Genomic DNA, 15,342 nt, shown 5'->3' with positions numbered 1-15,342 from the left:
GGCTATCAGTCTCTGCTCAGTGACCCTGTGCTGTTGTGTGTCGTGAAGGCTGCCTGGGAGAACTCTTACCTGAAGATCAGAGGCCGAATGCCAATGACCGCTGAAGTGTTCGCCAACAGGAAAGGAACACTTGGTCTTGCCTGGTGATTGTTGAGCGGTGTTCATTCATCCATTGTCGTAGCATCTGCATGGTCTCCCCAGTGTACCATGCTCTGGGACAGCCTTTCCAGCAGCATATTAGGTAAACAACGTTGGCCAAGTTGCAAGAGTATGCACCGTGTACCTGGTGGATGGTGTTCTCACGGGAGATGATGTCATCCATGTTGACGATCCGGCTTGTCTTGCAGAGGTTGCTGTGGCAGGGTTGTGTGGTTTCATGGTCACTGTTCTCCTTAAGGCTGGGTAGTTTGCTGCGAACAATGGCCTGTTTGAGGTTGCGTGGTTGTTTGAAGGCAAGAAGTGGGGGTGTGGGGATGGCCCTGGCGAGATGTTCGCCTTCATCGATGACATGTTGAAGACTCCAGAGAAGATGTCGTAGCTTCCCCGCTCCGGGGAATTACTGGACGATGAAGGATACTCTGGCCACCGTGTCCCGTGTTTGTCTTCTGAGGAGGTCGCTGCGGTTTTTCGCTGTGGCGCATTGGAACTGTCGATCGATGAGTCGAGCACCATTTCCTGATCTTATGAGGGCATCTTTCAGCATTTAGGGGTGTCTGTTGCGATCCTCCTCATCTGATGGTGCGAATTTGGTCCAAATGGACTCTTTCCTCTTTGGCTGCTGCATTGCGGATCTCTGTCGGCTGTTCCAGATCGTTGGCTGCCTCATTGTGTTTGCTGTTGGCCTCTTGGGGTTTGTGGAAGAACTCCCACAGCCATGGGGACCACAGACATGGAATAGCCATGGGGACTAAATTCACACCTCAATATGCCAACATCTTCATGCACAGGTTCAAACGAGACTTCTTCACAGCACAGGACCTTCAACTGATGCTATATACTAGATACATTGAAGACATTTTCTTTCTTTGAACTCATGATGAACAATTACTAAAACAACTATATGATGACATCAACAAGTTCCATCCCACCATCAGACTCACCATGGACTATTCTCCGGAATCGGTTGCATTCTTGGATACACGCATCTCCATCAAGGACAGTCATCTCAGCACCTCACCATACCGCAAGCCCACAGATAACCTCACGATGCTCCACTTCTCCAACTTCCATCCTAAACACATTAAAGAAGACATCCCCTATGGACAAGCCCGCCACATACACAGGATCTGGTCAGATGAGGAGGATCGCAACAGACACCTCCAGGCGCTGAAAGATGCTCTCATAAGAACAAGATATGGCGCTCGACTCATAGATCGACATTTCCGATGTGCCACACCGACCTCCTCAGAAGACAAACACAGGACACAATGGACAGAGTATCCTTCGTCGTCCAGTACTTCCCTGGAGCGGAGAAGCTACAACATCTTCTCTGGAGTCTTCAACATGTCATTGCATCTTGCCAGGGCCACCTCCACACCCCCACTTCTTGCCTTCAAACAACTGCACAACCCCAAACAGACCATTGTTCGCAGCAAACTACCCAGACTTCAGGAGAACAGTGACCACAACACCACACAACATTGCAACAGCAACCTTTGCAAGACATGCGGATCGTCAACATGGATGACATCATCTCCCGTGAGAACACTATCCACCAGGTACACGGCACATACTCTTGCAACTCGGCCAACATTGTTTACCTAATACACTGCAGGAAAGGATGTCCCGAAGCATGGTACACTGGGGAGACCATGCAGGCTCTACGACAACGGATGAACAAACACCGCTCACCAATCACCAGGCAAGACTGTTCCCTTCCTGTTGGCAAACACTTCAGCAGTCACAGACATTCGGCCTTTGATCTTCAGTAAGCGTTCTCCAACTCGGCCTTCATGACACACGACAGCGCAGAGTCACTGAGCAGAGACTGTCAGCCAAGTTCCGAACACGAGGACAGCCTCAACCGGGATCTTGGGTTCATGTCACACAATCTGTAACCCCCATGACTTGCCTGAACTTGTAACATCTCACTTACTGTCCTGTCTGGAGACAATACACATCTCTTTAACCTATGCTTAATGCTATCTCCACTCACACTGTGTGTTTGACTTGAATAGCACATTAGCTGTAAAGACTCGCATTCTAATCAGTATTCTGTAAACTGTGTGTGCCTTTATATGCCCTGATCAGAACTTTCCACTCACCTGACGAAGGAACAGTGTTCCGAAAGCTTGTGGGTTTACTATCAAATAAACTTGTTGGACTTTAACCTGGTGTTGAGAGACTTCTTACTGAACTTTCTGCTCGCCAGATCTAGAATACCTGACGCTAAAATGCCGCCCCTACCTACCTAACAGATTTCACCACTGTTATCCTGATGGCCCTTTACATCCCACCCCATGCGGATGTGGAGATTGCGCTGGACAAAATATATACCACTACGAATAGCCTTGAGACATTGTGGCAGGGTCTTCAATTAGGCCAAGCTCAAGAGAATACTACCATGTTATCACTAACATTTCCTGCTCCACCAGAGGTCCAAACATCCTAGACCATTGCCACATAAATATCAAACATGCTTACCACTTAATTGCCCACCCACACTTTGGCAAATCAGACCACAAGGCTGTGCTCCTGCTCCCAGCTGACAAGCAAAAGCTGAACTGGGAGGATCCATCAAAGAGAATCGTGCAATGTTGGTCTGAGGAATTGGACGATCTCCTACAGAGCTGCTTGGAGTCAGTGGACTGGTCAGTATTTAAAACTCTGCAACCAGCCTGAACGAGCATGCCATGACAGTAACTGACTTCTTTAGTTAAATGTGTAGAAGACTGTGTACCGAAGAAGCAAAATCCATCTGTTCCCCAATCGGAAACCATGGATGAACAGGGAATATTCACTGTTTCCTGAAGTCCAGATCTGAGGCACTCATGTTAGGTGGCACAGCTATACAAGGAAGCCAGATACAATCCAAGTAGATCCATCAAAGATGCCAAAAGACAATACCAGACCAAGCTAGAGTCCCAGGCTAGCCACCAAGATCCCCACCGACTATGGCAAGGTCTACAAGACATAACAGGCTACAAGATGAAGGCATATAAAATCACCAGCTTCAACGCACCCCTCCCTGATGAGCTCAATATATTCCAAGCCCATTTTGAGCAAGTGGTCAGCGAGATCATGCCCTCCACCCTGGAAGCCCGGGATAAACCTGCATCTGGGGTTACCACTGCAGATGTCAGAGCAGCTTTCTTGAAGGCCAAACCATAGAAAGCAATTAGCCTAGATGAGGTACCCAGACGTGCATTCATGTCCTGCGTGGATCAGCTGGGAGGTATTCACAGACATCTTTAATCTCTTTTTACAACAATCTGAGATCCCTATTTGCTTCAAGAAGGCAACCATCATCCTGGTATCTAAGGAAAACCAAGCAGCGTGTCTTAATGACTACTGACCAGTGGCTCTGACATCCATTATTATGAAGTTGTTTGAAAGGTTAGTCATGGCATGAATCAACTTCAGCCTCCTGGACTACATGGATCCACTACAGATTGCCTACTACGTCAACAGGTCCAGAACAGATGCCATTTCCCTGGCCCTGCCCTCAACCCTGGAATGCCTAGATAACAAGGACACCTATGTCAGACTCCTATTTATTGGCTACAGCTCAGCCTTCAACACGTTTGTTCCCACGAAACTTATCTCCAATCTCCGTGGCCTAGGCCTCGGCTCCTCCCTCTGCAACTGGATCCTGAACTTCCTAACTCACAGACCACAATCAGTAAGGATAGGCAACAACACCTCCTCCACAATCATCCTCAACACTGATGCCCCACAAGGCTGTGTTCTCAGCCCCCTACTATTCTCCTTACATGCCTATGCAGCCAAATTCCCCTTCAATTCGATTTTCAAGTTTGCTGACGATACCACTGCAGTGGGTCAGATCTCAAACAACGACGAGACAGAGTACAAGAATGAAATAGAAATTTTGGTGAACAGGTGCAGCAACGGTAATCTCTCCCTCAATGTCAACTAAACAAAGGAGATTGTCATCAACTTCAGGAAGTGTAAAGGACAACATGCTCCTGCAACTTCAGGAAGTGTAAAGGAGAACATGCTCCTGTCTACATCAATGGGGATAAAGTAGAAAGGGTCGAGAGCTTCAAGTTTTTAGGTGTCCAAATCACCAACAACCTGTCTTGATTCCCCCCATGCTGACACTATAGTTAAGAAAGCCCACAAACGCCTCTACTTTCTCAGAAGACTAAGGAAATTTGGCATGTCAGCTACAACTCTCACCAACGTTTACAGATGCACCATAGAAAGCATTCTTTCTGGTTGTATCACAACTTGGTACGGCTCCTGCAATGCAAGACCGCAAAGAACTATAAAAGGTCGTGAATGTAGCCCAATCCATCATGCAAACCACCTTCCCATCTATTGACTCTGTCCACGCTTCCCACTGCCTCAGAAAAGCAGCCAGCATAATTAAGGACCACGGACTCCAGACATTCTCTCTTCCACCTTCTTCATTCGGGAAAAAGATACAAAAGTCTGAGGTCACGTACCAACCAACTTGAACAGCTTCTTCCCAGCTGCTGTCAGACTTTTGAACGGACTTACCTTGCATTAAGTTGATCTTTCTCTACATCCTAGCTATGACTGTAACACTACATTCTGCACTCTCTTGTTTCCTTCTCTATGAACGGTATGTTTTGTCTGTATAGCACGCAAGAAACAATACTTTTCATTGTATGTTAATACATGACAATAATAAATCAAATCAAATACCGTGCGCACATGCACTCACTCGCTGTGCCCATGCTCACACCCACTTGCCACACTGCGGTGATATAATCAGGGCCTAGCTTTAAGCCAATTGGATATCCCAAATTAAAGCATTGAGCATATTAAAATCAAACACAGTTAAAGCTCAGGTAGGTCAGACTTGACTAAGGTCAAATATACAAAGACACAGAAACAGGTCTCGGCCTGTTCCATAAATCACCCAAAGATCCTGCACTCCATTGAGATCCAGCAGGAGATCATCACAACCCACTGAAATGCACTGGCCTATTGTTAGAAGATGATGTTAGAAGCCTAGATTGGGCCAGGCTTCCTGCAGTTATCTTACATTGCAATATGTTACATGTAAACACCACCATGGAGGTGGACACCTGGGGGGCAGGCCCTGGTGTCCTATCAGGCAGATATCAAGAAACCCACTGGGTTTTCAAATTGGAGGCCCGTGACCAGCAGTGTGCCTCAGGGGTCAGTGCTGGGCCCACTGTTATTTGTTATTTATATTAATGATTTGGGTGAGAATGTAGGAGGCATAGTTAGTAAGTTTGCAGATGACACCAAGATTGGTGGCATAATGGACAGTGAGAAAGGTTTCTCCGATTGCAACAGGGTCTTGATCAATTGGGCCAGTGGGCTGAAGAATGGCGGATGGAATTTAATTTAGATAAATGCGAGGTAATGCATTTCGGTAGATTGAACTAAGGCAGGACTAACTCAGTTAATGGTAGGGCGTTGGGGAGAGTTACAGAACAAAGAGGTCTACGGGTACAGGTTCATAGCTCCTTGAAAGTGGAGTCACAGGTGGGCAGAGTGGTGAAGAAGGCATTCAGCATGCTTGGTTTCATTGGTCAGAACGTCGAACACAGGAGTTGAGACGTCTTGTTAAAGTTGTACAAGACATTGGTACGGCCACACTTGGAATACTGTGTACAGTTCTGGTCTAGTTATTAAGCTAGAAAGAGTGCAGAAAAGATTTACTAGGGAGCTACAGGATTTGATGGTTTGAGTTATAAGGAGAGGCTGGATAGACTGGGATTTTTTTCTCTGGAGCATAGAAGCTTGAGCTGGGCATGTAGAGGTCTATAAATTAAGGGGCATAGATCAGCCAGATAGTCAATATCTTTTCCCAAAGATAGGGGAGTCTAAAACTAGAGGGCATAGGTTTAAGGGGAGAGATACAAAAGTGCCCAGAGGGGCAATTTTTTCACACAGAAGGTGGTGAGTGTCTGGAATAAACTGCCAGAGGTAGTAGTAGAGGCAGGTACAACTTTATCTTTTAAAAAGCATTTGGAGAGTTATAGGGGTAAAATGGGTATAGAGGGATATAAGCCAATTGCGGACAACTGGAACCAGCTTCAGGGTTTTAAATAAAAAGGGCAGCATGTACAAATTGAGCCAAAGGGCCTGTTTCCACGTTGTCGACCTCTGTGACTCTATTGGAGCACTTCCCCCTCACCCCGAGAACTCATTGGCTGGAAGCCAGAGAAGTTTCTGGAAAGGCAGGGAGGGAGGGGGATAAAGGTACACATCTCAGACACACCAGGAGCAAAGACTCAGCAAGGAAGGCAATCTTGACCATCCGGAAGAGAAGGAGAAAGCATCGCGACTCACCCTCGTGACGATGGACCAGAGGGACTCGGAGAATCAGGCCTGCAGTTCAACCAAATCATCTCTGCAGGTAGCACACTTGAATCTGAGGCATCCTCATGTTTTATGTGGGTATTTTAAGGGTTAATAGCATTATTATTAATAAACTTATTGAACCTTTACTTTGTCCATTTTGCAAATAAGGGCACTGCGGTAAACTTTTGACTAAGTAAATTGGGCAAAAATATATGAGGTTTTACAGGTACAACAAACAGCCCACACACCTCCAACAGATCGCCAACCTTCTCTTTGCTTCATGTGTCCCTCTCCCCCTTTTCAACAGCATAGGGGAGGTGGTGGCATAGTGGTATTGTCACTGGACTAGTAATCCAGATACTAAAGGTAATGCTTGGGGTCCCAGGTTCAAGTTCTGCAATTGCAGGTTGTGAAATTTGGAATTAAAAATCTAATGGTGACCACAAAACTATTGTTGATTGTCAAAAAACCCATGTGGTTCACTACTGTCCTTTAAGGGAGGAAATCTGCTATCCTTACCTGAACTGGCTTACGCATGATTCCAGTCTACAGCAACGTAGCTGACTCTTAACTGTCCCTTCAAGGGTAATTAGGGATGGGCAAAAAATGCTGGCCCAGCCAGAGACACCCATGTCCCATGAATAAATAAAAGAAAAATAAAACCCATCATGTTTTAACCACTCCCCAGTTCTGAACAAAAATCACATTAGACTTGAAACATTAATTCTGTTTCTCTCACCACAAATGCTGCCAGGCCACAATGCTGTTTCTATTTCAGTCCAGTGACTCTTCCATGTTTTCTAACAAAAGTAAAAGTTACAGTCTTTTGAGCCAGGATTCTATTCTGGGATCTTCCTGTCCACTTATAACATCAACTGGGATTGTATGTGGAAGGGCAATATGCAGATGAGAAAAAGCAGGGGACGAAGGACATCATTGGGGAACACCAGAGGGAACAGTACAGGAGTGTGAAAAGACAAGGTAAGGCTTGAGGGATGAATCAGTCTACTCCTGTTCTCACACTTCTGCTACAATCATTTTTCAATTAGGAATTTCATAACATTCCAGAATCAACATCGAGTTGTACAACTTCAGATCATAACCACAGCTCCCATTTTTTCCAGAAAGCGATTTTGATAATGATTCTGATCTTCATTTAAGTAATATTCTAACTCCTACCTCTTCTTTACCTCTGTACTTGTTTAAAATCCTAACATCCACAACATGTTCCATTACTAATGAAGCATTACGGACCCAGAACATTGACTGCTTCTCTTTCTGCTAATGCTACCTAATCTGTTAAGTATTTTCGGCATTTTCTGTTTATTACAAAAATTAGACTTTGTCTTCAATGTCTAATACTCTGAATGTAATTATAATTCTTAACTGAATAAAAAATGAACTGGTAAATTGGATAAGGTGGCTTTACGCAACATCTACCCTTATAGGGCAGCATTTTAATTTTTGTGCTCAGCAGGTAGTTTTCACCAGAACCTACTAAACTGAATTCACAATGTGCGGAATAAAGACTGATGCTTACCAGAAGTAATTAAACATAACAAAACAAGTCAAGAATTTTAACAGTACATACCTGCTGTTCGACATTCCAGATTCATATTTATACTGATGGATTAGATTGTCCAAATTTCGGCAAAGTTGTAATGTCACAGCTGTCACCATCTTTTGCAGTACTTTTCCCATATATGGAAGGGTTGATGTTATCAACCCAATCCACTGAGAGTCCATTTTACAGGAAAAGGGTTGATTTAATGCCTTAATTACAGCAGAGATGAACATTCCCTGAGAAGTAATTGGTTGGGAGTGCAGATACTGTAAGGAAGTTAAAGGCTGTTGTGGATTACTATTCTCTAGGTCAGAGGTGACAAATTCATATCCTGTCTCACTATCTTCAGATGCAACCATCACTCTGTGCTCCAAGACAATCAAACGCTGCACCAGCTTTAGCAACTGAGCCTGCAATGTGTTGCAATTGTCAATTTCATCTGCTGAAAAGTTGATGATACTATCCTCAGATAACCCCTCTTCGATGGCCATTACATTCTTTCCAGCTGTTCTCAGATAGTGCCACTTCTGTGCGCTGAAGACAGAGGAAAGCAAGCAATGAAGGACTACCTTCTGAACTTTGCATTTCAGCAACATGTCAGAGATAAAGCTGGCAAAGCCTTTGGCTGAACTTTCAGTCACTTTTGCCAATTCAGTAAAAAGTAAGGTGAGGATCTGTATGCTCACAATCTGTAAATTTTGATTTCCAGAAAGGTCCTGTTGAGTCACTTTTACATGGGCTGGATAATAGCTTCTCATAAAGTACAAGCAGAGAGAGATAATAATTTCTATGTACATTGAACTACGGAAAGCATGGCTAGAATCAAGCGGAATGTGACTGTAAAAGTCCCTGCCCATGACAGAAATTCGGTGCCTGGCCATCAGATTCTGGAGTAGAGAGAGCTGTGGAGTGTAGGTATTATTTACACTAGTGGTGGAAATGGCACTCACAAATCCAACTGGATTTGCTTTCAAGATAGATTCAATAGCAGACAGAGCATGTAAAGCCCTTGTGGAGTCACACACTTGAAGATAAAGCAAAACATGCTGGTATAAAGGATGAATATGAAATTTTGAAGTTTTCCAGATTCCTGGAGATCCAATATCACTCTCAATTTCGGAAATTTCACCTTCACCACAGCTGTACCAGTTCTCTAGGTCCAAGCTATCACCAAATGACACATTAGGTGGTTTCATTTTTTCATTCTGTGCCTTCTTCTTATCATCTTCCTTCTTTTTGTTTACTTTTACTTTGGGCTTTGCACCAGGTGGTTTAGGAAAATCTTTGATACCAAGTTCTTTGTCAGGTGGTTTCTCCATCATTTTGCCTTGGAGTCCTAAATGGTTACCAGTAGGGCTTTTCTTTAATGACTGCATCTCTTCTGCAGAGAGACTGTATTTAGATGAAGGATCTTCAGATATTGTAATTGATGGTGAAGATTTGGGTCTACTTAAGCTTCCAGACATGGTCCCAATGCCATCATCAGTTGAAGATAACACACTTTCAGGACTGTTACACTTAATCATTCCATTCATGGAACTTCTAACATGCAGGCTTTTACTTTCATTTTGAAAAGAACACTCTACTGATGGTATGCTGACACTTGACCCGAGTACATTGGTTTCACTCTCAGCTGGAACCTGACACACTAGAGATTCAGACTTGTCTTTCAGTCCATCCACAACACTGTTGATCAAATGTGAAACCACTTGCTGCACAATAACATCCACTGAATCTTCTGACCAAATCTGTGAATTCACATTAGTCGTAGGTCTGCCCATACCTAATGGTTCTGCCTCATAACTGCTGTTATCTCCTGTTGAGGACTGGGAACAGCCAGATTCTGAACTATGTAGGATTTCTGTGTGTTGCTCCTGTAGGTCGAAGTCTGAAACTCCAAATGGTAGGGTTTCACTACTTGTGCTCAGCATAGACAACCTGTCACTCAGAGGGTTTACTGTAAAACTGAAGTTCTCCATTTCTTCTGCACCTAAATGTTTACTAATAGTTCCTTTAGAAGTTGGGTGTTTTCCAGAGTCAAAGAATAGGTGTCCAAAAACTGGGATAAATGATACCAAAAAGAAAGTTAACCATGATTTTCTTAAGTCAAGGTTGTTAACAAGCTCTAACACTAATAATAATTTAGGAATACAAATACTACCCATTAGAATTATTATTGAATCCTTGCCAATTCCAACAAATTAGGTTTATTTTTTGTCTGCAAACTGAACACCTCAGACAAAAATAGATAACAATCTTCAACTGTAAAGTGTGTGATAACCAACTGGGAGAAACCTTCAGATTTTTGAAAGTATTTTTCCCTGCTTAGCCCTTTCATTCTGAACGAAAAAGGAAAAAGGGAATTAGGAGAGCCAGAAGGGGTCATGAGAAGGCCTTGGCAGGTAAGATTAAGGAGAATCCCAAGGCTTTCTACAAATATGTAAAAAGTAAAAGGATGAGAAGAGAAGGGGTAGGACCTATAAAAGGTGAAGGGGGAGAAGTCTGTGTGGAACCGGAAGAAATGGCAGAGGTGCTTAATGAGTACTTTGCCTCGGTATTCACGGTGGAAAGTGATCTGGGAGGTTGTACTACAGGTTTGCGGCAGTCTGAAAAGATTGAGTATGTGGATGTTAAGGAAGAGGATGTGTTAGAACTTTTAAACTCTATCAAGATAGACAAGTTGCCGGGACCAGATGGGATGTACCCCAGGTTACTGTGGGAGGTGAGGGAAGTGATTGCAGAGCCCCTGGCGATGATCTTTGCGTCGTCGATGGAGGCGGGAGAGGTTCCAGAGGATTGCAGATGTGGTTCCTATTTTCAAGAAAGGGAACACGGATAGCCCGGGAAATTACCGACCGGTGAGTCTGACCTCAGTGGTTGGTAAGTTGATGGAGAGGCTTCTGAGGGACAAGATTTATGAGCATTTGGAGTAGTTTAGAATGATCAGAAATAGTCAACATGGTTTTGTCAAAGGCAGATCGTGCCTCACGAGCCTAGTTGAGTTCTTTGACAATGTGACTGAGCACATTGATGAAGAAAGACCGGTAGACGTGGTTTACATGGACTTCAATAGGGCGTTTGATAAGGTCCCCCATGCAAGACTTATTGAGAAGGTGAGAGGGCATGGGATCCAGGGGGCTTTGGCCTTGTGGATCCAGAACTGGCTTGCCTGCAGAAGGCAGAGAGTGGTTGTGGATGGGTCTTTTTCTGCATGGAGGTCGGTCACCAGTGGAGTGCCCCAGGGATCTGTTCTAGGACCCTTGCTGTTTGTCATTTTCATAAATGACCTGGATGAGGAAGTGGAGGGATGGGTTAGCAAGTTCGCAGACGATACGAAGGTTGGTGGTGTTGTGGACAGTCTGGAGGGATGTCAGAAGTTGCAGCGGGACTTAGATAGGATGCAAGACTGGGCAGAGAAGTGGCAGATGGACTTCAACGCAGAGAAATGTGTAGTGGTCCATTTTGGCAGGACCAATGGGATGAAGGAATACAATATCAAGGGTAGGAGTCTTAGCTGTGTTGAAGAGCAGAGGGATCTTGGGGTCCGGGTCCATAGGACTCTTAAATCGGCCTCGCAGGTGGAGGGTGTGGTCAAGAAGGCGTATGGTGTACTGGCCTTCATTAATTGAGGGACTGAGTTTAGGAGTCGGGAGGTAATGCTGCAACTTTATAGGACCCTTGTCAGACCCCACTTGGAGTACTGTGTGCCGTTCTGGTCGCCTCACTATAGGAAGGACGTGGAAGCTATTGAAAGGGTGCAGAGGAGATTTACAAGGATGTTGCCTGGATTGGGAGGCATGCCTTATGAAGGTAGGTTGAGGGAGCTGGGACTCTTCTCCCTGGAGAGACGAAGGTTGAGAGGCGACCTGATAGAGGTTTATAAGACATTGAGAGGAATAGATAGGGTGGATTCTCGGAGGCTATTTCCCAGGGCTGAAATGGTCGCTACGAGAGGACACAGATTTAAGGTGCAGGGAAGCCAGTACAGAGGAGGTGTTAGGGGTAACTTTTTCACTCAGAGTGGTGAGTGAATGGAATCGGCTGCCGTCGGTGGTGGTGGAGGCGAACTCGCTGGGGTCTTTTAAAAGACTTCTGGGTGAGTATATGGGATCTAATGGGATTGGGGGTTATAGATAGGTCAATGGCTTAGTAGGTATAGAAGTGATCGGCGCAACTAGTGGGCCGAAGGGCCTGTTTGTGCTGTAGTGTTCTATGTTCTAAATACCACTTTCAGAAGTCTCACAACACCAGGTCAGAGTCCAACCAGTTTATGTGATAGTAATCTTACAAGCTTTCGGAAACAGTGTTCCTTCATCAGGTGTGTGCAAGGTTCTGATCAGAGAAGGGCATATAAAGTCACACACAGTTTACAGAATACTGATTAGAATGCAAGTCTTTACAGCTAACCTGCTATTCAAGTCTTAAAGTTGCAATGTGAGTGGAGAAAGCAGTAGGCATAAGTTAAAGAGATGTGTATTGTCTCCAGACAGTACAGTAAGTGAGATTTTACAAGTCCAGGCAAGTCATGGGGGTTACAGATAGTGCGACATGAGCCCAAGATTCCGGTTGAGGCCGTGCTCATGTGTGTGGAACTTGGCTATCAGTCTCTGCTCAGCGACTCTGTGCTGTCGTGTGTCGTGAAGGCTGCCTTGGAGAAGTCTACTTAATACGCTGCAGGAAAGGATGTCCTGAAGCATGGTACACTGGGGAGACCATGCAGATGCTACGACAACAGATGAATGAACATCACTCGACAATCACCAGGCAAGACTGTTCCCATCCTGTTGGCGAACACTTCAGCAGTCACGGGCATTCGGTCTCTGATCTTCGGGTAAGCGTTCTCCAATGCGGCTTTCACGACGCACAGCAGCGCAGAGTTGCTGAGCAGAGACTGATAGCCAAGTTCCGCACACATGAGCACAGCCTCATGTCACACTATCTGTAACCCCCATGACTTGCCTGGGCTTGTAAAAATCTCACTTACTGTCCTGTCTGGAGACAATACACATCTCTTTAACCTATGCTAATACTATCTCCACTCACATTGTCTGCATCTTTAAGACTCGAATAGCAGGTTAGCTGTAAAGACTTGCATTCTAATCAGTATTCTGTAAACTGTGTGTGACTTTATATGCCCTTCTCTGATCACAACCTTCCACACACCTGATGAAGGGACACCATTTCCAAAAGCTTGTAAGATTACTATCAAATAAACTAGTTGGACTCTAACATGGTGTTGTGAGACTTGTACTCGTTAGAGTTTAGAAGAATGAGGGGAGATCTCATTGAGACATATAAGATGATGAATGGGATGGATAGGATAGAGGTGGAGAGACTCTTCCCGCTCAGAAAGGACAGTAGGACTAGGGGCTACAGCCTCAAGATAAAGGGGGGGCAGTTTAGAACGGAGTTGAGGAGGAACTTCTTCACTCGAAGGGTGGTGAATCTCTGGAATTCTCTGCCCGTTGAAGTGGTGGAGGCTGCCTCGCTAAATATTTTTAAGACGCGGGTTGATGGGTTTTTGATAAGCGAGGGGATTAAGGGTTATGGGGAGAGGGCGGGAATGTGGAACTGAGCCACGACAGATCAGCCATGATCTTATTGAATGGTGGGGCAGGCTCGAAGGGCTAGATGGCCTACTCCTGCTCCTAGTTCTTATGTTACCCCAATCCAATGCCGGCATCGCTACATCACAAATACCACTAAACAGAAGATACAGAACTTGAGTATTGCTGAAAAACGCTGTTAAAATTGTTCATCTTGCACTCATCAAGACAGATGCATGTAATGTTAATTTCAAAGGGAACATCATGTCCTGTCCTCTGCAGGCAACAGAAACATGTCCAGATATTGCACCTTTGAATTGAACAAAAGCGTGGAAGGCAATATCTCCCTAGTGCATTCTTCCATTGTAATAATGTCTTGACCAGCATTGACTTGCCAACCAATCACCATTGTTTTTTTCACGTAATATAAACTGTGGCTGACTATGAAATTTGGTATTTTTGCATCTGTTCTGATGAGTCAGGCACCAAGCCTTTCTTTTCAGAAGAAAAAGTGCTAAAAAGCTTCACAGTTGCGAATTAAACCTGAGCAAGCATAGGATTACAGGAAAGCACCTCAGGTAACATTAGAGAGAGGGGTTTCAAGGGGATTTTAATGCAAGCAGGGATTAGCTTACACTTCAGAATAGTTTGAATTCACCCAGCACAAAAGGTCACTATCACTAATAGTGACAGAATTAAATAAAATTCAAAGTATGTCAATAATCTGACTTTTCAATAACTGGATATTTACTCACCATCTACCCCATTAATTCCTCGCAAGTAATTAACGGCATCATCTTCAATAGGTGTACTTTTGGATTTACTTATGTGCCTCTCTACTTGCATTCGTTGCACAGAGATACGCTGAGTTTTTGGATGGAGCAGCAGTAGAAGCAGTGGCTCAAGGATCCTTGCAATGTCATGTCTCTGGATACATTGGTTCAGCCAAGCCTGAGCCACTGAACAGATGGAGCCATCCATGCTGCTCAGGCTATCAAGCATTATGAAAAGAGACCTGCAAAAACAACAATTCACAGAAATTTAAACATAGTTATACCTTGCAAACATCCAAATGGTCCAGTGACCGTCAGAGATTTAAAAATGACTTAGAATCCAGCTGCAAGTCATAGCTAATGGCCAGCTCTCACCAAAAAGGATGTTGTAATTAAGGAAGAAACTGTTCCTGTTGGTGGAAGGGTGGAGAACAGAGGGCATAGATTTGACATAATTGGTATAAGAAGCTAAGGTGTCATGAGGAACGATTTCTTTATGCACTGAGAGATTACGATCAGTGGTTAGGACTGCTACCTCACAGCGCCAGGAAGCTGGGATCGATTCCCAGCTTGGGTCACTGTGAGGAGTCTGCACATTCGCTGTGTTTGTGTGGACATCCTCCGGGTGCTTCAGTTTCCTCCCACACTCCAAAGACGTGCTGGTTAGGTGGATTGGCTGTGCTGAATTCTCATGAAATCTTGAACAACTTTCTATTCTAGTAAGCAAATTAATGCTTACTATGTCTCCCCAAGGATAGTGGTCCTTGCTCATCCTTTTAACAATACACAAACATCTCTAAATACTACTTATAGTAGTCAAATGCTAGGTTTTCCTCAACTCCCAAGTAAATTGCAATTGTATTATTACTATCCTTTTGACAATACACCACAATTTCTAACTGGTTTCTGTAGCAACTGCTTGCCTATCTACAACTCAACCATGGCAGGTAATGAACTCTGTACAGCTGAGCAA

General features: G+C 44.4%; 1 protein-coding gene across 3 annotated transcripts in view; it reads right to left on the bottom strand.

Moving 5' to 3' along the window:
• The window catches only part of dop1a (DOP1 leucine zipper like protein A), a 296,966-nt gene that overhangs the window by 117,796 nt on the left and 163,828 nt on the right, over nucleotides 1-15,342 (bottom strand). For all 3 annotated transcript variants that reach the window (XM_080200297.1, XM_080200299.1, XM_080200298.1), the window contains 2 exons: nucleotides 14,352-14,611; nucleotides 8,078-10,109 (listed from right to left, as the gene is read on the bottom strand). In XM_080200297.1, coding sequence (XP_080056423.1) covers nucleotides 8,078-10,109; nucleotides 14,352-14,611 — 2,292 coding nt within the window. The remainder of the gene's footprint in view (nucleotides 1-8,077; nucleotides 10,110-14,351; nucleotides 14,612-15,342) is intronic.

This window comes from Carcharhinus amblyrhynchos, chromosome 12 (genome assembly GCF_965287045.1).
Source record: "Carcharhinus amblyrhynchos chromosome 12, sCarAmb.v2.hapA, whole genome shotgun sequence".
NCBI lineage: Eukaryota > Metazoa > Chordata > Chondrichthyes > Carcharhiniformes > Carcharhinidae > Carcharhinus > Carcharhinus amblyrhynchos.
Note: the sequence above shows the minus strand (reverse complement) of the source record. Positions and strands in the feature narration are given on the sequence as shown.